The sequence below is a fragment of the Narcine bancroftii genome, chromosome 3 (assembly GCF_036971445.1).
Source record: "Narcine bancroftii isolate sNarBan1 chromosome 3, sNarBan1.hap1, whole genome shotgun sequence".
Lineage (NCBI taxonomy): Eukaryota > Metazoa > Chordata > Chondrichthyes > Torpediniformes > Narcinidae > Narcine > Narcine bancroftii.
Window position 1 is genome coordinate 114,462,104 of NC_091471.1, and position 24,599 is coordinate 114,486,702.

A 24,599-nucleotide genomic window follows, 5' to 3' on the forward strand; every position below is an offset into this window, starting at 1 on the left:
GTCTTCCGCAAATAATTGTCTAGGATGCCGCACACCAAGCGGTCTTTGAGTTTGTCTGTGAGCGTGCCGAATTTGCAAGTTTTTGCCCTTAGCTTTATGGTGCTAACATACCATTGGATTGATTTTCTGGGTTTCTGGTTGTGCATATTAAATCTGTGCCTCTCCATGGTCACATTAATCTGGGGACTACACATGACCCTGAACCTGTGCTTAAGCCAATAAATGCCCTCTCACTTTCAGTGGCCTCTGGGCTGGCCAAATTCAGCGAAATATTTGCTTTTTTATGAGTTGACTTGTCCCCATTCGCAGCAACCATAAAAATATCATATTCTTGCTCGAATCTTTGCCACTGTTTGGCTACAATGCCATCGAAGATGAGCGAGTCCAGGTGTCTGAAGCTGTCTGCCATAATGACAGATGAAAACGTGGCAGGGTTTACTCACTGGTTCAGCTGTGATTGATGGCTTCAAGCTTGGCTTCCTGACGATCGAATTTCTGACACTATGTTTGTAATTGGGCTTTGCAATTAAGAGGTTTGAAGCCAGTAGTTTAAAAACAACCAAGAACCTTATTAAAGGAATACAAACACCACATATCGCGGGAGAGTCTGGAGGAGCTCATGCTCCCGGCCAGCACTAGATTCAATTGACATGTGTCGCTGCTGGTCCCGCGTCTGCGCAATGGACGGGCCCAAGTACGGTGGCCCCAACGGGATTCAAATGGGGCAAGAACAGCCAATTGTAGCGGCTGTCTACAATCAGCCAGACACAGTATCAATTCAAGAATGCTGGGTCTTATATGATAATTTTCTGGCAGTGGAACAGGTGGATGTTATGTTCTTTGCTATCAGAAGGTGTTCAATAAGGGGCTGCATAAAAGACAACCATAAAAGATAAGGATGCATGGAGACAGGGGATGGATATCGGCATGGATAGTAGATGAGTTAACAAATAGAAGGCAAAGATTTGGGTAAATAGGCATTTCTCTGCTTGGCACATAGTTGTGAGCAGAGTGCTGCAGGAGTCAGGGATAGCCCCACAACATGTTTATGATCTACATTAATGATTTAGGAGAGGGGACCAGGTATAGCTTGTCTATGTTTGTTGATGACAGTGAATTGAATTGAAAAGCAAATTGTGCAGAAGATGCAGAGAGTCTGCATAGAGACACAGATAGGTTAAGTGAATGAGTAAGGGTCTGGTAGATGGAGTACAATGTTGTTAAATATGAGGTCATCCACTTTGGAAGGAAAAAAAAGAGAAAATCATTTAAGTGGTGATGGTTTGCAGCATGCTCCCTCCATAAATCTTTGTCCGCGAAGCCAAGCCAAAGAAATTGTGCAGAGGGACTTGAGAGTGAACATGCATTGATCAATGAAGGTTGGTTTGCAGATGCAACAGGTAATCAAGAAGTCAAATGGAATGTTGGCCTTCATTGCTCCAGGGAATAAATTTAAGAGCAGGAAGGATACTGGTGTTGTCACACCTGGAGTACTGTTTGTAGTCCGGTTTTCCTTACTTGTGACTTTGGAGTACTGTTTGTAGTCCGGGTCTCCTTACTTGTGACTTTGGAGGTGATGCAGAGGAGGTTCACGAGATTGATTCCAGAGCAGAGGGCGTTTAGCTTATTAAAAGAGACTGAGTCACCTGGAACTATATTCACTGGATTCAGAAGAATGAGAGTGGATCTTATAGACACATACAAAATTACAGATGAGATAGAGGCTGGAAAGTTGTTTCCACTGGTAGGGGGACTCGGGGACCAAGCCTCGAGATTTGGGGGAGCAGATGAGGAGGAACTTTTGAGAATAGTGAATCCATGGAATTCTCTGACCAAGAGAGCAATAGAGGGTGCCTCATTAAATATATTTAATACTGATTGACAGATTTTGCATCACAGGAGAATTAAGGGCTGTGGGTGAAAAGACAGGGAAGTGGAGCGGAGATCAGCCATGATCTGACTAAGTGGTGGAGCTGGCTCAACTGGTCAGATGGCTTACTCTTGATCCTATTTCTTATGCCCTTATAAACTCAATCTTTCAGAGCCTTAGTGAATGGATGTTGCTAAATGGGAATTGCCACCAGAGAATAACACAAACCTGTTAGAATTGTGCAACATTTGACCACAGAAATATAAGTTCTCTAACACACTAAAATTCAGATTCAGATGGATTAAATGTATCTGATAAATCAAAAGAATTATTAATGTCTCACATTCTGATATTTGGTTTAAATATATGCTGTTGCTGCCAACCAAGGAGCTAAGGAGGGACGTGAAAACAGGAAAGATTAAGTGAAGAAAATTTGGAGCTTCCAGTGGCAATGAGGTTAAACCCTGCAATTCACTAACACCCACTATTGGCTTCTGCCTTTCTAAAGCTGATATTGATCTTCCAGGATGCCACATTAGAGATCTTGAAACCAGCTGGAGAAGTGCATGTAACACTTCAAATTAGCAGTATTAAAAAGCTGTGGTACAATTGTTTAGTGAACTGAATGGACACAGTACGTGGTGCTCCAGTTGAATGTGCCCAAGATACTGTGAAATTTAAACACTACTTCACACATCATTATAGAATCCACAGCTAATGACAGTACAAATTTAATAAGTGAACATACTGCGATGAAAATTGTTTTCCACACTAATGCCCAATTTGCTTTTCCATGCCGATGCACATTAACAGATAAAATGAAAGAAACTATTTAGTTCAAGCTCCCTGTATCAGCGGCACCTCCTAACTTTCGAGAGGATGCTGCCTACTGCATGGTTAAGGATGTACTTGATAATAGGAACCTAGGAAACAACTACTTTCAGCTTGGATTAACATGTTGCCAGAACAAGGAGACCTTCTGTTTGCCTTGATTATGGGACAAAGCACATAGCAGCCTACAATTAGGCAGAACACAGATATAAAAATTGGTGGAAAGAGAGGGGGAAATTGCATATTCACCTAGTACATCAAAAATGATAGTAATTGAAAATACAATATTCACATTGACCACTAATGCACAAATACTCATCCACAAATTTCAATTAAATTGAATGGGAGGGAATCTGCTTTGCCACACATCACTCAATCCCTGAAGACAAAATACCAAGTATTATTGTGGAGGCAAAATAATGTACATCTTTCATACATCTCGAAACAAACGTGAATTTATTTACTCTTAACAACTACTTGATGAAAAATGTTATTTCATTGTCATCCTACACAGAATCATCTTCAAAATAAGGTACTAAATATTATGCTGCACTCTTCCTTCCAAACATTTTGTAATTGATGTTATGGTCAATTGTGCAGGTGTTTTCCATCTCACATGCTGAACATCACCACATGACAGCAACATGTGCATTAGTAGTGAAACAAGCTCTACTTTTTTTTTTTTTTTTTTTAATTTTTTATTTTTCACACCATAAATCACAATAGCCATGATATACACTTTTTCTTTTCCACACATTTACAGTGACTTTTTCTCCCTCCCCCCTCCCTCCTCCCAAGCCACCCCCCCATCCCCCCCCCTCTCATCCATTTTAGTTATACAATCTAGGTTGCATTAATTCAGTTAGACAATGTTGTCATTCAACAAAAATACACCAGAAATTCTACTGAGTCCATTCTTTTCTTCTCTTCTCCTTCCATCAACTTAGGTAATGTTTGTTCCCGGTAGGTTTTCGCTATTGTATTTAATGTAAGGCTCCCATACTTGTTCGAATATTTCAATATTATTTCTTAAACTATATGTTATTTTTTCTAATGGAATACATTTATTCATTTCTATATACCATTGTTGTATTTTCAAATTATCTTCCAATTTCCAGGTTGACATAATACATTTTTTTGCTACAGCTAGGGCTATCTTAACAAATCTTTTTTGTGCATCCTCCAAGTCAATTCCAAATTCTTTATTTTTTATGTTACTTAGGAGAAAGATCTCTGGATTCTTTGGTATATTGTTTTCTGTTATTTTATTTAATATCTGATTGAGATCATCCCAAAATTTTTCTACTCTCTCACATGTCCAGATTGCATGAATTGTTGTTCCCCTTTCTTTTTTACATCGAAAACATCTATCAGATACTGTTGGGTCCCATTTATTTAACTTTTGCGGTGTAATGTATAGTCTGTGTAACCAATTATATTGTATCATACGCAGCCTCGTATTTATTGTATTTCTCATCGTTCCAGAGCATAACTTCTCCCATGTTTCCTTTTTTATCTTTATATTTAAATCTTGTTCCCATTTTTGTTTAGTTTTACCATTTGTTTCCTCATTTTCCTTTTCTTGCAGTTTAATATACATATTTTTTATAAATCTTTTGATTAACATTGTATCTGTAATCACATATTCAAGGTTACTTCCCTCTGGTAAACTCAAGTTGCTTCCTAATTTATCTTTCAAGTAGGATCTCAGTTGGTAATATGCCAGCGCTGTATCTCCCGTTATATTGTACTTATCTCTCATTTGTTCAAAGGATAAGAATCTACTTCCTGAAAAACAATTTTCTATTCTTTTAATCCCTTTTTTTTCCCATTTTCTAAAGGCAAGGTTGTCTATTGTAAAAGGGAGTAGCTTATTTTGCGTCAATATTAGTTTTGGTATTTGGTAATTTATTTTATTTCTTTCTACATGAATCTTCTTCCATATATTGAGGAGATGGTGTAATACTGGAGAAGTTCTATGTTGTACCAATTTTTCGTCCCATTTATATAATATGTGTTCAGGTATCTTTTCCCCTATTTTATCTAATTCTAGTCTCGTCCAGTCTGGTTTTTCCCTTGTTTGATAAAAATCTGATAGGTACCTTAATTGTGCGGCTCTATAATAATTTTTGAAGTTTGGCAATTGTAAGCCTCCTTGTTTATACCATTCTGTTAATTTGTCTAGTGCTATCCTCGGTTTCCCCCCTCTCCATAAAAATCTCCTTATTATTTTCTTTAACTCTTTGAAGAATTTTTCTGTCAGTTGTATTGGCAATGCCTGAAATAAGTATAGTATCCTTGGAAAAATGTTCATTTTAATACAGTTTATCCTTCCTATCAGTGTTAGTGGTAGCTCTTTCCAATGCTCTAAATCGTCCTGTAATTTTTTCATTAGTGGATTGTAATTGAGTTTATATAATTGGCCTAGATTTTTGTTTATTTGCACACCTAGGTATCTTATTGCCTGCGTTTGCCATCTGAATGGGGATTCCTCCTTAAATTTTGAGAAATCCGCGTTATTCATAGGCATTGCTTCACTTTTATTTACGTTTATCTTGTATCCCGACACTTCTCCATATTCCTTCAATTTCTTATATAGTTCTTTTATTGATAGTTCTGGTTCTGTTAAGTACACTATCACATCATCCGCAAACAGACTGATTTTATATTCCCTGTCTTTTATTTTTATTCCTTTTATATTATTATCTCTTCTTATCGATTCTGCTAGTGGTTCTATAGCTAGCGCAAACAATAATGGTGATAGTGGGCATCCCTGCCGCGTTGACCTGCTTAAGTTAAATTGCTTTGATACATGTCCATTTACTGTCACTTTCGCTAACGGTCCCTTATATAATGCTTTAATCCAATTAATATACTTCTCCGGTAAACTGAATTTTTGCAATACTTTGAACAAGTAATTCCATTCTACTCTGTCGAAGGCCTTCTCTGCGTCTAAAGCAACTGCTACTGCCGGTGCTTTATTTCCTTCTACTGCATGAATTAAGTTAATAAATTTACAAATATTGTCTGTTGTGCGTCTTTTTTTGATAAATCCAGTTTGGTCTAAATTTACCATTTTCGGTACCTGTTCTGCTAATCTGTTCGCTAATAGTTTAGCTATTATCTTATAATCTGTGTTTAGCAAAGATATTGGTCTATATGACGCTGGTGAGAGTGGATCTTTCCCTTGTTTTAGTATCACTGTAATTATTGCTGTTTTACATGAATCTGGTAAGTTTTGTGTCTCATCAATCTGGTTGATTACATCCAGGAGGGGCGGTATTATTAGGTCTTTAAATGTTTTGTAGAATTCTATTGGGAGTCCATCCTCTCCTGGTGTCTTATTATTTGGTAAATTTTTTATTATCTCTTGTATTTCTACTGTTCCAAATGGTTCTGTTAATTTATTTTGTTCCTCTATTTGTAGTTTTGGTAGTTCAATTTTAGTCAAAAATTCATCTATTTTCCCTTCTTTCCCTTCGTTTTCGGTTCGGTATAATTGTTCATAGAATTCTCTGAAGTTTTCCTTAATTTCTTTTGGATTATATGTAATTTGTTTGTCTTTTTTCCTTGTTGCCAATACCATTTTCTTAGTTTGCTCTGTCTTAAGCTGCCATGCTAGGATTTTGTGTGTTTTTTCCCCTAGTTCATAATATTTCTGTTTTGTCTTCATTATATTCTTCTCCACCTTATATGTTTGTGATGTTTCATATTTTATTTTTTTATCCGCCAATTCTCTTCTTTTGGTTGTATCTTCCTTTATTGCTAATTTTTTTTCTATGTTTATTATTTCCCTTTCCAACTGCTCTGTTTCCTGATTATAGTCCTTCTTCATCTTGGTTGCATAACTTATTATTTGCCCTCTAATGAATGCTTTCATTGCGTCCCATAGTATAAACTTATCTTCCACTGATTCCGTATTTACTTCAAAGTACATTTTTAATTGTTTTTCAATAAATTCTCTAAAATCCTGTCTTTTAAGTAGCATGGGGTTTAATCTCCATCTATACATTCTTGGAGGGATGTCTTCTAGCTCTATTGCCAATAACAGGGGTGAGTGGTCCGATAATAGTCTAGCTTTATATTCCGTTTTCCTAACTCTCCCTTGTATGTGGGCTGATAACAGGAATAGGTCTATCCTTGAGTATGTTTTATGTCTAGTCGAGTAGTATGAGTATTCCTTTTCTTTTGGGTTTTGTTTCCTCCATATGTCCACAAGTTTCATTTCTTGCATTGATTTAATTATAAATTTGGTTACTTTGTTCTTCCTGTTAATTTTTTTCCCCGTTTTATCCATATTTGGATCCAAATTCAGATTGAAATCCCCTCCTATTAGTATGTTCCCTTGCGTATTAGCTACCTTCAAAAAGATATCTTGCATAAACTTTTGATCTTCTTCGTTAGGTGAATATATATTAAGTAGATTCCAAAGCTCTGAATATATCTGACATTTTATCATAACATATCTCCCTGCTGGATCTATTATTTCCTCTTCTATTTTAAATGGCACATTTTTGCTAATTAATATAGCCACTCCTCTTGCTTTTGAATTATACGATGCTGCTGTTACATGCCCTACCCAATCTCTCTTTAATTTCTTGTGCTCCAATTCAGTTAAATGTGTTTCTTGGACAAATGCTATATCTATTTTTTCCTTTTTCAGTAAATTTAGTAGTTTCTTCCTTTTAATTTGGTTATGTATTCCATTAATATTTAGAGTCATATAGTTCAGCGTAGCCATTTTATATTTTGTTTATCTTCTCTTTCCGTTTTTCCATCATTACCTTTCCTCCTTTTCCATTTCTGTTTTCTTATTTTCAACTCTTTACCAGACAACATTCCTACAACATCCAACATTTTCCTTATTCTCCTATTTCTATCTTCTTTATCCCCAATCTCCCCTTCCCCTCCTGAGTTGCCCTTTATCCCTTGTCGGACAACCACATCTCCCCTCTCCATTTGGATTTGCGAATCCACTCGCAAGCGTCAACTGATTTTGCAGTGACCGCTCTTTTCCCCCCACCCAGCCCCCCCCAGAAAAGATTTCGTTTTTTATATGTCACAAAGGTCACTCTTTTAGTTCCCTCCTTATTCTCTCTATTCCATTACCTTCCCTTATTAATTCTTGTCTATACTTTCTATGTTTTCCTCTAATTACAGATACTTTCACATATGCCCATTGTCTCTATTCACTCTTATACCTCTTTACCCGCATACATATCAATCGTGGTCATTTTTACCCTCCTTACCCGTCTTCATCCCTCAGTCTATTTTTGTCTTTACCCACATACATATCAATCGTGATAATTTTTGCTCTCATTACCCGTCTTCATCCCTCAGTCTATTTTTGTAATTGTTCTGCAAATTTTCGTGCTTCTTCTGGATCCGAGAATAGTCTGTTTTGTTGTCCTGGAATAAATATTTTCAATACCGCAGGATGCTTCAGTGTAAATTTATATCCTTTCTTCCATAAAATCGCTTTTGCTGCATTGAACTCTTTTCTCTTCTTTAGGAGTTCAAAGCTTATATCTGGATAAATGAAGATTTTTTGCCCTTTATACTCCAGTGGTTTGTTGCCCTCTCTTACTTTTTCCATTGTCTTCTCCAGTACCTTTTCTCTTGTAGTATATCTTAGGAATTTTACTACAATAGATCTTGGTTTTTGTTGTGGTTGTGGTTTAGGGGCCAATGCTCTATGTGCCCTTTCTATTTCCATTTCTTGCTGTAGTTCTGGACATCCTAGGGCCTTAGGGATCCATTCTTTTATAAACTCCCTCATATTCTTGCCTTCTACATCTTCCTTGAGGCCCACTATCTTTATGTTATTTCTTCTGTTATAATTTTCCATTATATCTATTTTTTGGGCTAGTAATTCTTGTGTCTCTTTAGTTTTTTTATTAGATTCCTCCAATTTCTTTTTTAAGTCTTCTACCTCCATTTCTGCTGCTACTGCCCGTTCTTCCATCTTGTCCATTTTTTTCCCCATTTCTGTTAAGGTCATATCCATTTTATTTATTTTCTTTTCTGTGTTGTTTATTCTTCTTCTTAAATCATTGAATTCCTGTGTTTGCCATTCTTTAAATGACTCCATGTATCCTCTAACAAGAGCAAGTACCTCCTTTACCTTGCCTATCTTTTCTTCTTCTATTTCCCTGTACTCTTCCTCTTCCTCTTCTTCTTCCTCTAGGTTGACCATCTGTTGTTTCTTTGCTGCCCTTTCCTCCTCTTCTTTCTTGTTTCTATTGTCTTCTGTGGTCTCTTCTTGCTGCAGGTGTTCTGCAGCTGTCGTTGCCGGCTGTGGAGATCGACTCCCCAGCTGGTCCCCCCTCCCGTCGGTGTGTTTTTTTGTATGCGCATCGCGCATGCGCGAGGAGTCGCGCATGCGCGGTTGCGCACTTTTACTCGGCTCTGTGAGCCATTGTTGTAGTTCTCTTTCTACCGACCTGAGGTAGTGGGGTCTTCTCTCCACAGCGGGCCTCTTCGGACAGGTAAGGCCTTCACCTTTTTCCTCCGTTGTCTTCTCTTCCTCTCTTCTTTCCGTTGATTTTGATTTTTCTCCTTTTGTCTCCATCTTCTTTCCACCTTTATACTCACTTTTCTTTAACTTGTATTTCTGTGCCTTTGTATTTTCTCTTGTTTTTCCCGACTTTTCTGGAGAGGGCTGGAGTTCACCGTCCGGCCACTACTCCATCACGTGACTCCTCAAACAAGCTCTACTTGAGGACCTTTCACCCCTCTAGGAAATAAATCTGGGCATCGCAGCAACTCACTAGACACTCACGTGCAGGTAGCCACACAGAAACACAATTGATTGGTGTGACTTTAATGATCTCAGGATATACACTTTACAGTCAATGAAGTACATGGAAATGCAGTCAAAATGGACTGGATATCAGACCATTTCAGCTTGGCATTAAACCTCCAACAATTCCTGATTATTTGCTCATCATGCAACTTGCCTGTGTGCCAATGTTCTGGCAATTACCTGGAATTCAAGCCCATAGTTTTCCCTGCAGAATTCTCGCAGCTTCGGGTACACGTGCTCTTTAAGTGACTTCCTTTCTGCTTCTGTATCTGTGAGGAGACATGCATCAAAATGCCATGTTACTTTTCATCATCTCAAGAGAGGTGCAGCCTCTGGTAAAAGGACAATTTCAATTTCCCCAATGCTGATTGAGACTTCCTTATTGCCAGAGGTTGAGATGGGGCATAATCTACATCGAGAAGGGTTTCTTGAAACAGAATGTGTATCGTCCAACCAAGGGAGGGGATACACTGGATCATGTAATTTTCAAATGAGTCTGGTCAGGTGATTGGAGTTTCAGTGGAAGGGCATTTTAGGAACAGTGTTTGCACCTCCAAATTTAAGATATTAATGAATAAGGATAAGTCTGGGCCTTGTGGTCAAGTACTAAATTGAGGGAGGGCAAATGACATTAGTAGACAGGTGTTTGAGGGAGTTAATTGGGAGCTGCTGTTTATGGGCAATTTGACATCTGACATGTGAGTTGTTCAAGGACCTGCCGATCAGAGATCAAGCCTAGCATGCTCCAGTGAGGACGGGGAATGGCAGGGCAAGAGAACCTTGGATGATGAGGGAACTCACTCTAAAGAAGGGTGGTTATATATCTTTATCTCTTATTGACGCAATGGGACCTGTTGAGTTTCTCCACAATTTTTGTGTTTTTACTCTGATGTAAGATGTTGTGAATTTTGTCAAAAAAGAAGTGGAAACATCTGTAATGTTCAGGATCAAACGGGATCCTTGAGGAATATAAATTATGGCATGACATTAGAAATGTCAAAAGACTATAAAATGTCCCTAGTGACTCAGATTATAGAGAATCCCAAGGCACTTTAATACTTCAAAACAAGAGTGCCATTAGTGAGAGGGTAGGACCATCCACGGACCAAGGAGGGAATTTATACTTGATGTCAGAGGACGTGGGTGTGGTACAAAATGAGTACTTTTCATTGGGATTCAGTAAGGAGAAGGATAATGTGAGTAGTGTGAGGGAAGTGTTAAATGTGTTAGGGGATTTTGAGATCAAGATAATAGTAGGGCTAGGTCTTTCGAAGAGCACTAAAGTGGATAAGACCCAAAGTCCTGATGGGGTATACCCCAGGTTATTGAAGGATTCAAAAGGAGATTGCTGGGGACTTAATGATGATCTTTGGCCACTCTCCAGTCCTCTGTTGCTAACGAGGATGCAGTGTTGCTCCTTTGTTCAACAAGAGAAAGATAATCTAGAAAACTATAGGACATTAACCCAATTTCACATCAGAGGTATGGAAGCTATTCAAAAGGATTCTTAGAGGTGAGATTTATATGCATTTGGAAAGGCATGCCAGATTTTGAACCATCAGCATTGCTTTGCGCAGGGCAGATCATGTCTTAAAAACTTGACAGTTTTTTGAGGAGGTGATGAAAGTGGTTGATGAGGGTTGGGCATTGGATTTTGTCTCTAGTAAGACCTCCTCTCCCCCACCCCACCCCATGGGAGGTTGATCTAGAAAGTGAAAGATGCATAGGAATTGGATGGTTTGGATTTGGAATTAGTTGACCCATACAAGAGGGCAGTGTGGAAGAATGTTATTCTAGCTGGAGGCCTGTGAACAGTGACTAGTTTTAGAACTCTTGTTGTTTGTGATGTTTTTATACAAATGAGTTGGATGAAAAAACAGATGAGGGGGAGGTTAATAAGTTTCCAGGTTGATGGAGTTATGGATGGAGTAAAGGTCTATCAAAGGATACCAGCAGGATAGAAATCAGTTACATAATATGGGCAGGGAAACAACACTTTGTGTTTAATCCAAGCAAGTGTGAGGTGTTGCACTTTGAGAGGTCAAATAGAAGGAAAAAGTATATAATTAATGACAGGAATTTTAACAGCATTAATGTACAGAGTGATCTGAAAGGTCCAAGTCTAAATATTCTTAAAAATTGGTCATGTAAGTAGGCAGGTTTTAAAGAAGTTGCATGGCATACTTACCTCACTGGGTGAGGGCAAGGAAGTCAGGTTGCGGCTACATAAAGTTTTAGTTGGGTTACATTTAGAGTATTGTGTGCAATTCTGGTCACTGCATTATAGGAAGGATGTAAAGGGCGTGGAAAGGATTCAGGAGAAGTTTATCAGGATGCTGTCTGGATTAGAGGATTTGTGCTACAAGGAGTGATTGTACAAACTAAGGGTTGTTTTCTCTGGAGCATCAGAGGCTGAGGCTTGACCTGAAAGAACCTTATAAAATTGTGAGGGTACACATTCAAAATCTTTTTGTTGGGGTAAAAATATCACATATTAGAGGGCACGTATTTAACGTGAGAGGGAAAGTTTAAAGGAGGTGTGGAGGGAGGATATTTTGACACTGAGAATAATAGGACGTGGAATGGCTGTCAGAGCTTGTGCTGAAAGCAGAGACAGTGGAGGCTTCCCAACAGACACTTGAATATGCAAGGGATGAAGGGATTTGGATCATCTGCAGGCAGAAAGGATTTAGTTGAACTTGGCCTTGTGTTTGGCATCATGTGCTGAAAGGCCTTTTCATCTGTTGTACTGTTCTGCATTCTATGGAGGTTTCAATGGAAAAATGGAAGAACCATTGACATTAAAAATTAATAAAAGTCATGTGCAGAAGTACTTTCACATATAAAAAGGTACAGAAAGATAACCCCAGGGAAATAACATTTTCTTTTAGCATGTTGGGTGGCATGGTTAGCACAACGCTGTTACAGTGCCAGCCACCTGGGTTTGAATCTGGTGCTGACTATAAGGAGGTTGTATGTTCTCCCTGTGTCTGTGTGGGTTTTCCATAGGTGCTCCGGTTTCCTTCCACCCTTCAAAATGTATGGGGCTGTATGTTGATTGGGGTGTATTTGGGCAGCATTGGTTTAAATGGGCAGAATCGGCTTCTGCTGTACTATAAATAAAAATTCAATGCAGATAGAATGTATAAATTTTACATCGATTTTGTCATTTAAAATATATATATATATATGTATATATATCAAGGTTGTATAGTTTCATCCATGGACTTAATTTTTCCTCACAGCTTTCAAAATTAGTTGCATAAAACAATTTCCATAAAGTTATTGTAATATCTTCCCATGAATAAAAGCCCTTTATTTTGATTCTAGATATGATCCAACAAATTTCCACTATTTTTGCACTGAGAATGCCACCTAAGAATTGTTCTGCTGCCTTTATTATTTCATCTTGTATTCATATGGGTGAGTTTTTAGACAACACATGGATGAAGGAAAAGGTTCTTTACTTTAAAGTTCTTGTAAACAGCACCATCATGCAGTCCATGAGGCTGCAAGCCTCCATGACTGATCTGCATACTGTCTCTTGCTCTGTGTCAGTCCCTGGCAGCAGCAAAGTATAATCAAACAGTAAGGCATTGCTAGTTGCATTGCAACCATGATCACTATCATTACATTTATCATCTTCTGACAAGAATCTAATTTCCTTGCTAAAGGTCAATTTTTAGTTTTATTGGAAAATAAAGCATCTTGGGAGATGTATTTTATTTCAATCAAGCAGTGAAGGGATAGAATTTACAGTTGCCTGTGAATGACATGTGCTATGGCTTGGATTTTCCCCATGCCATACATTTTCTGTCAGAGATTTGAGACTCCAGAAATTGTGATAGCGTCAATCAGGATGAGCAAACAGTCAGGTTTAGGATTTCATGCATCAGCCAACCAGGAGGTAAAGTGGTCTGCTTTTATTTAATTGACCAGACCCGCTGGATGGGTCACGTCTCCAGAATGGAGGACCATCGCCTTCCCAAGATCGTATTATATGGCGAGCTCTCCACTGGCCACCGTGACAGAGGTGCACCAAAGAAAAGGTACAAGGACTGCCTAAAGAAATCTCTTGGTGCCTGCCACATTGACCACCGCCAGTGGGCTGATAACGCCTCAAACCGTGCATCTTGGCGCCTCACAGTTTGGCGGGCAGCAGCCTCCTTTGAAGAAGACCGCAGAGCCCACCTCACTGACAAAAGGCAAAGGAGGAAAAACCCAACACCCAACCCCAACCAACCAATTTTCCCTTGCAACCGCTGCAATCGTGTCTGCCTGTCCCGCATCGGACTGGTCAGCCACAAACGAGCCTGCAGCTGACGTGGACTTTTTACCCCCTCCATAAATCTTCGTCCGCGAAGCCAAGCCAAAGAAGAAAGATCAACTAGAATTTGGCCTACTCAAGACTCCCTGCACTCTCTTGATCCCAATCTGGAAAATCAGATGTCAGTGGCCTTTCAAACCCAGGGCTTAGCAATGGCTTGGCCCGGGGTGATACCTGGCAGAGGTCTCATCCCCAGAATGTTCCTGTAAGGCTTTGACAAGAGAAACAACGTGATATAAATCTTATAGATAGATATACAGTATTAGGAGAAGGCCACTCCGATATAAAACCTACGACCCAAGGACTTCGCTGCCACGTCCCAGCTTGCTTGGCCACGGCACACGAACCATGGGTGTAAAGGGTGGGGCCAGTACTGCGCGCACTGCACTCCACCTAAAAGCTCCTTTGCGCAGGGCCGAGGACAGGTCCACGTCCTCCCCCTCCACGTCCTCCCCCTCCACGTCCTCCCCCTCCACGTCCTCCCCCTCCACGTCCTCCCCCTCCACGTCCTCCCCCTCCACGTCCTCCCCCTCCACGTCCTCCCCCTCCACGTCCTCCCCCTCCACGTCCTCCCCCTCCACGTCCTCCCCCTCCACGTCCTCCCCCTCCACGTCCTCCCCCTCCACGTCCTCCCCCTCCACGTCCTCCCCCTCCACGTCCTCCCCCTCCACGTCCTCCCCCTCCACGTCCTCCCCCTCCACGTCCTCCCCCTCCACGTCCTCCCCCTCCACGTCCTCCCCCTCCACGTCCTCCCCATCAAAAGATGCTCACAAACTCAAGCTAGCATGCTGGAACATCAGAACCATGCTAGATAAGACTGACAGCCATCGACCTGAACGTCGGTCTGCCCTCATTGCACATGAACTCCTCAGACTTGACATCGACATAGCCGCTCTCAGTGAAGTCCGCCTGGCAGATGTAGGCAGCTTCCAAGAACGCGGCGCGGGCTACACACTCTACTGGTCTGGCAAGCCTTCGGATGAACGATGCCTATCTGGTGTAGGCTTCATGGTCAAGAGCTTCATTGCCTCCAAACTCGAAAACCTTCCGACAGGCCTCTCGGACCGAATCATGTCCATGCGACTCCCTCTTCAAAACAAGCGTCACATCACCCTCATCAGTGTCTATGCTCCAACCCTCCAGGCGGCGGATATATATATCCTTTGCTTCTTGATTTACAAGCTGTATATCCCCATTGAAATCTTGTGTCAGTGTCAGGTCTGATCAAGTGTAGAAGTGGAAAAGCGAGTTCCCCATTGTAATCACTGATATGATACTGTGATGAGCAACTCCAACAGCACCTGCTGCACTTTTATGTTTAATTAGGTATGCATAGATATCAGATGCTGGCACCAGTATTACAGACAAACAACAGTGAGTGCTAACAGTTTCATTGTCATTACAATTGCAAACTCTGGGCCATCATTAGTTCACCTGCTCCAGCTTTATTCATACACCTTTAACTCAATAAGGATAGGTACTTAAAAGAAATACATTACCAGACACAGGCTTCTGGTACAGAAATACACAAGGTATTTAAATGCATGAAATTAATCTCTGAAGTGTATTGAGTATTTCAGTTACCACTCATCCATTGTGATCGAGTTTTAAAGCTGAGAGATTAGCATTTATACAGCAATCAAGTCACAAATTGGTTTGCATGCTTACCCTACAAGAACAAGGTGATTAGAGAGCTCAGGGTAAAGGAACTCTTGGGGGGGGGGGAACGGACGGGGGGGGGGACAGTGGGACAGTGATCACAATATGCAATGTGAAATTTAACAAGAAAAAACTAAAGTCAGCTGTGTTAGTATTTCAGTGGCATGAGAGAGGAACTGGGCAAAGTGGATTGGAAGGCAGGGCAGCAATGGATGGAGTTCCTGCAAGAAATAAGGAAGGTGCAGGATACAAAGCAAAAAAGAGGAAATATTCAAATGGAAAAATGTCACAACTGTGACTGAAATTAGGTCCCAAAGAGAGAGCATACGTGGAAGCAAAAATTAATGGGAATAGAGGGCTGGAAAGCTTTTTAAAAACTTGCAGAAGGCAACTAAAAACTCATAAGGAAGGTAAGATATCAAAACTTTGGTAAACTTCTCCAGGTGTGTGGAGGAAAGTGTGCTGATCAGCTGCATCATGGCCTGTTGCAGGGGCACTTGTACAACAGGCTTTAATTAGTTTAAACTTTGTACACCAGTCTTAGTATCTTTGCTGGGTCTACATCTGACTGTCCCCAAAGGGGCCAGTGCGAATCTTTATATGGACCAGTGACTGACAGCCGGTCGGTGTGGCCAGCCTCCCAGGTTGCCTAACTGCAGGTAGAGTGGTTGCCCCTGAGTAGGCTGGTATGAGTGCGGCCAGTGTAGTGGTTATATCACCATAGGTACCAACATTGGAGTGCAAAATACTGCAGAAGGAGGTGCACTCTGCCCAGTACATCACTCAAAAACTCCCCAGCATCAAGAATATCTACATGGAACATTGCCATTGGAAAGCAGCAGCAATTATCAAGGATCCACGTCAGCTTGGGCATGCTCAATTCTCACCGCTGCCATCAGGAAGGAGATAAAGGTGCCACAGGATTCATACCATCAATTTCAGGAGTAGTTGCTACCCCTCAACTATCAGACTCCTGAACAACAGATTCATTCAAGGACTCGTATTTTGCTTATTATTTATTACTATACACTTATACATCTAGATTTGCATGGTTTGTTTACAGTTCTTTCTTTGCATACAGTTTACAGTAACAGGTCATTTAGAAACTTTGACTTGCTGAAAAAGAATTCCAATAAATCTAAATTTTGAAGATGAAGTATGAAAATATGCTGGCAAATAATAGGATACAAAAACCTATTCAAGTATATGAAGTGTAAAAGAGAGGTAAGAGTAGATACAAAACCACTAGAAAATAATACTGTAGAAATAAAAATGGGAGACAAAGAGATGGCAGTGGAGCTAAGTGAGTATTTTTCATTGGTTTTCATTGTAGAAGACAAGCAGTGTGCTGGATGTCCAAAAGTATCAGGGAAGGGATGGAAGTGGAGTTACTATTTCAAGGGAGAAAGTGCTCAGAAAGCTGGATGGGGTACATTCCCAGAGTAGTTGGATTGCACCCTCACGCTTTGAAAGAAGTAGCTGAAGAGATTGTGAGGCATTAGTAATTATTTTTCAGGACAGAAAAATTGCAAATGTCACTCCACTATTCAAGAAGGAAAGGAAATACAAGATATATCAGTGGTGAGGAGGATGTGTCAAGAATGAGGTACGGAGTTCTTGGAGGCACATTGCAAGATATGCGAAAACCAGCATGGTTTCCTTGAGCGAAAATATTGGTTGACAATCCTGTTGGAATTATTTAAGGAAGTGTCAAATGGGTTAGATAAAGGAGAGACAGTGGATATTGTGCACAAAATCAGATTCTCCAAAATCCACATTTATCTGAAAATATTTTAAAATTTCCCTGGTGGCAGCAGGGATGTCAGTAGGGAGGTGTCGGTGATTGGCGGTGGCCAGCATTTTTTTTTTGTGAGAATTAAATCTTATTTTAATGCCTAAAAAGCATTAGAAATCATTGTTAGAAGTGATTTGCTGTGGCAACTGGGCTGTTTTTAAAAAATGACCAGTTCTCTGAAAAAAAAATGTTTACCTGACATAGGCAGGTGCCGACCATTTCGCATAATCGGAGTTGTATTGTATATGGATTTTCAGAAGGTCTTTGGCAAGCTGCTGCAAGTGAGATTCTTTAACAAGATAAGAGCCCATGGTATAACAGGAAACATACTAGTGCGGGGAGAGCATTGGCTGATTGCCAGGAAGCAGAGAGTCAGAATACAGGGATCATATTCTGGTTGGCTGCCAGTTGCTTGTGCAAAGGGATCAATGTTTGGGCCACTTCTTTTTATGTTGAACATCAATAATTTAGATTGTGGAATGAATATCTTTTTGACCAAGTTTGCAGGTGATACAAAGATAGATGGAGGAGCAGGTAGTGTTGAGGAAACAGGGAGGCTAAATGGGCAGTGAAGTGTCAAATGCAATAAAATATTTGAAAATGTATGGTTATGCATTTTGGTGGAAGAAATAAACAGGAAGACTATTTTCTAAATGGGGAGAAAATTGAAAATTCCCGGATGCAAAGGGACCTGGTGCAGGATAGCCTGAAGGTAAACTTGCAGGTTCAGTTGGTGGTGAAGAAGGCAATTGCAATGCTGGCATTAATTTCAAGAGCAGGGATGTGATGTTGAGATTTTACAAGGCGCTGGTGAGACCTCACTTGGAGTCAGGTACAGTTTTGGATTCCTCATTTAAGAATGTGCTGATATTTTAGGGGGTTCAGAAGAGGTTCACATGGATGATTCCAGGAATGGATTAATTATCATATGAGGAATGTTTGATGCCTCTTGGCCTGTACTCATTGGAATTTAGGAGAATGGGTGGTGGTGGTGGGGGGAATCTCACTTAAACATTTCAAATGTTGAAAGGCATGGAACAGAGTCGATGGAGAAAGGTGGTTTCTCACGGTGGGAGAGTCCAGGTCAAGCAGGCACAATTTCAGGATTGAAGGATATTCACTTAAGAACAGAGATGCAGAGAAATTTCTTTTGCCAGAGGGTGGTGAATTTGTGGCCACGCATGGTATGGAGGTTAGGCCATTGGGTGTGTTTAAGGCAGAGATTGATAGGTTCTTGATTAGCCAGGGATCAAAGGTCATAGTGAGAAAGCCAGGGAGTGGGGCTGAGTGGAAGAATAGATCAGCTCATGAATGAATGGTGGGGAAGACTCAATAGGCTTCACAAGCAATTCATTCTCCCAGATCTTTCTCTTGGCTTTCATAATTTCAATGATATTGCTTGCTTCAAATTAATAAACTGAGACTTAATTGAAAGCTCATTTTACAAGAGTCAATGATATAAAAACAGAAAAAGAAATCACTGGAGCAAAAACAACAACTATAAAGTGGAAATCTCAAGTTTGCATGACAATTTTAGATAATCCTTCTCCACAAACTGATCATCACAGGAAAGGCTGCATTTACTGTATTACTCAGCCCAAATTGTCATCTTTTTGAATCACATGAGTCTAGCGAGCTGCCCAAGCTGCCTGCTCGGCCTGGACTGCTACTTCTGCTGACAACTTGAACGTGGTGCAGTAATCAAGATCCAATATCACTTCTGACCTTTCCATATATAACCATGTATAACCACTTACAGCACAGAACAGGCCAGTTCGGCCCTACTAGTCCATGCCGTAACAAATCCCCACTCTCCTAGTCCCACTGACCAGCACCCGGTCCATACCCCTCCAGTCCTCTCCTCTCCATGTAACTATCCAGTTTTTCCTTAAATGTAACCAATGATCCGCCTCAACCATGTCTGCCGGAAGCTCATTCCACATCCCTATCACCCTTTGCGTAAAGAAATTTCCCCTCATGTTCCCCTTATAATTTTCCCCTTCAATCTTAAACCATGCCCTCTAGTTTGAATCTCCCCCACTCTTAATTGAAAAAGCCTATCCACATTTACTCTGTCTGTCCCTTTTAAAATCTTAAACACCTCTATCAAGTCCCCCCTCCATCTTCTACGCTCCAGAGAAAAAAGCCCCAGTCTGCACAACCTTTCCCTGTAACTCAAACCTTGAAATACTGTCAACATTCTCGTGAACCTTCTCTGCACTCTCTCAATTTTGTTTATATGCTTCCTATCATTTGGTGACCAAAACTGTACACAGTACTCCAAATTTGGCCTCACCAATGCCTTGTACAATTTCATCACAACCTCCCTACTCTTGAATTCAATACTCCGATTTATGAAGGCCAACATTCCAAATGCCTTCTTCACACCACAAGGCCAAGTATCAGCCTTGAGGGTACTATTTACCACAACTCCTAAATCCCTTTGTTGCTCTGCACATCTCAATAGCCTACCATTTAATGCATATGACTTATTTAGATTTGCCTTTCCAAAATGTAACACCTCACACTTATCTGTATTAAATTCCGTCAGCCATTTCTCAGCCCACACCTCCAGCCTTCCTAAATCACCTTTTAATCTACGGTAATCTTCCTCACTGTCCACAACATCACCAATCTTTGTATCATCCGCAAACTTGCTTATCCAATTCTCTACCCCTACTTCCAGATCGTTAACATATATAACAAACAATAGTGGACCCAGGACCGATCCCTGAGGAACTCCACTAGTCACCGGCCTCCAATTGAAAAAACAATTTTTTACCACTACTCTCTGACACCTCCCATCCAACCATTGCTGAATCCATTTCACTACCTCCTTATTTATACCTAATTCCTCCACCTTTTTTCCTAACCTCCTGTGGGGATCTTTGTCAAAAGCTTTACCAAAGTCTAAATAGACAACATCCACAGCTTTCCCTTCATCACCTTTTTTGTAACCCCATCGAAAAACTCAATCAGGTTTGTCAAGCATGATCTACCCCTTCACTTGAAGGTCTTTGAAGATGCAGCTGAAGATTGTTGGCTCCTGTTCTCTGACCACATTTGGTAGCAGAACATTCTTTCACTCTAGCTTACTGTGGTACAAAAGTGCCGAAAAATATTAAACTCATCTATACACAATGACAAATACAGAGTAGGGAGTTGAAGGAAATAATTAGATCTAAAAATCAGAAAATGTTGGAAGTACTCAGTCAACTGATGAAATATTTTTGACCTGAAACATTCACTTTGCTTAACCTTGTTTCATTCTATGCAGATGCTATCTGACCCACTGATAACATTGATTTATACTTCGGATTTCCAGTGTCTGCAGTTTTTTTTAAACTTTTGGATTAAGTTTTGCTGATACTCAAACATTGATTTTGTTCTGTATTTGTGATGAAAATATTGTTCATTCTGTGGGAGCAAGTGCAGTCTTCTCTCTCATTGCCAGCTTTTTATCATCCAATATTTATGATGGAGCAGGACACTTTGATCAGCTGAAGTGTATTCTTTCAGTTTAAATAAGTGTTAAAGCATTAACGATTTACAGGATTACATCCATTCTTCTCGATTCACACTCCATAAATTCTAGCTTTAATTAACTCTGATTTTAAACAAATACACAAAGTACTTTGTAATACATGCCTGTGATGATCCAAAATTCAAGTAGAAATTAAAGACTGCCTTCCTGGTTCAAATAATGCATGAGTATGAGAATGGAATCAGAATAAGATTTATTGCCATGAACATGTGTCATTAAATTTGTAGTTTTGCAGCACCATTATTCTGCATCATAGGTGCAAAAATTGTGATAAATTACATTTCTGTAAATCTACTGTATAAAAAAAGCATAAAAGAAGAGAAAAAAGTGAGGTAGTGTCTGTGGTTCATTGGCCATTCAGAAATTTGATGGCAGAGAAGAATAAGTTGTTTTGGTGCTGCTGGGCGTTCATCTTCAGACACCTGTACCTCCTTCCTGATGGCAGCAGTGAGAAGTGGTAGCATGGTCTGGGTGGTGAGGGTCCTTGATAATAGTGGCTACTTTCTTGAGACTCTGCCTCTTGTAGTGGAGAGAAGAGTAATGCCATGATAGCGCTGGCCAAGTTCACAGCTCTCTGCTTCATTTTCCTGTCCTGTGCATTGGCACCTCCATACTGGACAGTGATGTAAACCAGTCAAAATTGTCTCCACAGTACCCTTGTAGAAATTTGCAAGAGTCTTTAGTGACATACCAAATCTCCTCAAACTCCTCACGAAGTATTGCTGCTGGTGAGTCTTCTTCATGAATGTATTGATGTGAAGGCCCTAGGATAGATCTTCAGAGATGTTGGCCCAAGAATTTGAAGTTCCTTACCCTCTCCACTGCTGACCCCTCGATGAGGACTGGTTTGTGTTTTCCTGGTGTCCCCCTTCCTGAAGTTCACAATCAATTCCTTAGTTTTCCTAATGTTGAGGGCAAGGTTGTTGTTGTGACACTACTTGATTAGCTCCCTCCTGAATGCTTCCTCATTGCTGTCAGGCTATTTCAGCCACACGTCCATGCTGCCAAATTTACACTCAATTAACCTACACCCCTGCTACATTTCTAACCATGGGCGGAAACTGGGGCCACAGGGAAAACCCACATAGTCACAGGGAGAACGTACAAACTCCTTACAGACAGTGCGAGATTCAAATCACGGTCCCGATCGCTGGTGCTGTAAAGACATTTTCCTAACCTCTATGCCAACTGAGCCACTCTTTAATTCAGACCACCTACCTGCTTTTACTTATACTTTGAAGGACTCATGCCCGAAATGTCAGTAACATATCTTTACCTCCAATGGACACTACGAACCCAGCCAAGTTCCTCCAGCATTTCTGTGCTTTTAGATCCATGATCAATACTTAGTCCATTTTCATCTTCTATCCTGGCACAAAGCCTAAACACATTCACAGCTTCAAGAAGCTATTCTCTATTCAATTAAATCCATTTCAGTGTTCCACGCATAATAATCTGTTTCTCTTGTATTTCTCACTGCTTTTCTCATTCTTGATATCTCCATAATCTACTTATAATCTCTTCTCATATACTGTTGCTTTCCAGCCTTGCTTTTTTTCACACCATCTGTTATATTCCCCCTTCTTTCTCCAGCCCTTTTATGTGCTTGTGCAAACTGTTCCTCTTGTCATACTGCTCTTCACTAATCTTTGGAAAGCATCATTCCTCTTGTTCATTGCTCTAGAACTACTTCTCCATTAACAATGGCGTGAAGCAAGGCTGTGTTCTCGCACCAACCCTCTTTTCAATCTTCTTCAGCATGATGCTGAACCAAGCCATGAAAGACCCCAACAATGAAGACGCTGTTTACATCCGGTACCGCACGGATGGCAGTCTCTTCAATCTGAGGCGCCTGCAAGCTCACACCAAGACACAAGAGAAACTTGTCCGTGAACTACTCTTTGCAGATGATGCCGCTTTAGTTGCCCATTCAGAGCCAGCTCTTCAGCGCTTGACGTCCTGCTTTGCGGAAACTGCCAAAATGTTTGGCCTGGAAGTCAGCCTGAAGAAAACTGAGGTCCTCCATCAGCCAGCTCCCCACCATGACTACCAGCCCCCCCACATCTCCATCGGGCACACAAAACTCAAAACGGTCAACCAGTTTACCTATCTCGGCTGCACCATTTCATCAGATGCAAGGATCGACAATGAGATAGACAACAGACTCGCCAAGGCAAATAGCGCCTTTGGAAGACTACACAAAAGAGTCTGGAAAAACAACCAACTGAAAAACCTCACAAAGATAAGCGTATACAGAGCCGTTGTCATACCCACACTCCTGTTCGGCTCCGAATCATGGGTCCTCTACCGGCACCACCTACGGCTCCTAGAACGCTTCCACCAGCGTTATCTCCGCTCCATCCTCAACATCCATTGGAGCGCTCACACCCCTAACGTCGAGGTACTCGAGATGGCAGAGGTCGACAGCATCGAGTCCACGCTACTGAAGATCCAGCTGCGCTGGATGGGTCACGTCTCCAGAATGGAGGACCATCGCCTTCCCAAGATCGTATTATATGGCGAGCTCTCCACTGTCCACCGTGACAGAGGTGCACCAAAGAAAAGGTACAAGGACTGCCTAAAGAAATCTCTTGGTGCCTGCCACATTGACCACCGCCAGTGGGCTGATAACGCCTCAAACCGTGCATCTTGGCGCCTCACAGTTTGGCGGGCAGCAGCCTCCTTTGAAGAAGACCGCAGAGCCCACCTCACTGACAAAAGGCAAAGGAGGAAAAACCCAACACCCAACCCCAACCAACCAATTTTCCCTTGCAACCGCTGCAATCGTGTCTGCCTGTCCCGCATCGGACTGGTCAGCCACAAACGAGCCTGCAGCTGACGTGGACTTTTTACCCCCTCCATAAATCTTCGTCCGCGAAGCCAAGCCAAAGAAAAGAAGAAAAGAAACTCCTCTGAGCACATCTTCCTTTTTACAAACTCCCTCTTTTAATGTCAGGCCTCCCAACATTACACATCCTCACCCCAGGTCAGACGGCTTTACTGCTGAATGCCAATTGAAGTCTCATTTTTAAACGGTCAACATTCCAGAGTCACAAAGTCAGGTGTTTTGCTGAACAAATTCATTTATAAAGGGTCAAAGGAAAACTAGGTTTAATCAAAAAAATTTAACAAGTGTAGAGCTCGTCGAAAGAATCAAAGACTTGTTGATCCAAACCAAGGCTTTTATTAGCAAAAGAAAGGAGCTCTTCACAGGTGGCCGACCAGTCCGGAATGATCCGACCTGGCTAGGGACACAACCCTTTAAGGCCCAGACAGTAGGCGTGGGTTAGCTCTCAGCCAATCGCTGTAAGCACAGTCTAGATACAGTAACTATATACACTATGTACATTGGTGAAAGATCTGTACTATCACATTCACCCCTTCTTGGAGAACTGACCCTGGAAAAAAAAAACGAGGGAGAGAATGAAAGGAAGGGGTAGGTTAAGGACTGTAGTGGTCAGGGGGTCTGACTATCCGGCGTGACCGCCGTGATGCCGGGATTGGGGTCGCTGGAGTGGTGTCGCCAGCGGGATCGTCGGGTGCGTCCGCTCCTTCGCTCAATTCCCCAGTCGTGTTGTCGGCAGGGTGGCCCGGGTCGTTGGGGAGCTGTTGGTCCTTCTGTTGCGGCACAGGGCCTGGGGAATAAAGAGTTGGGGAAGGTTGGGTTGGGGGGTTTGCTGGGTCTACCGTGTCCTGAGCTACGTCCCTCACCGAATCAGTGTCCTCCCGCCCGTCTGGGAACTCAACGTAGGCGTAATGCAGGTTCGC

The 24,599-nt window shown here is 41.3% G+C and overlaps 1 protein-coding gene across 1 annotated transcript in view; it reads right to left on the bottom strand.

The window, feature by feature from the left end:
* Positions 1 to 24,599, bottom strand: part of LOC138757508 (NACHT and WD repeat domain-containing protein 2) — a 150,018-nt gene that overhangs the window by 48,415 nt on the left and 77,004 nt on the right. Inside the window, exon 4 of the mRNA XM_069924980.1 lies at positions 9,687 to 9,808. Within this exon, the coding sequence (XP_069781081.1) occupies positions 9,687 to 9,808 (122 nt within the window). The remainder of the gene's footprint in view (positions 1 to 9,686; positions 9,809 to 24,599) is intronic.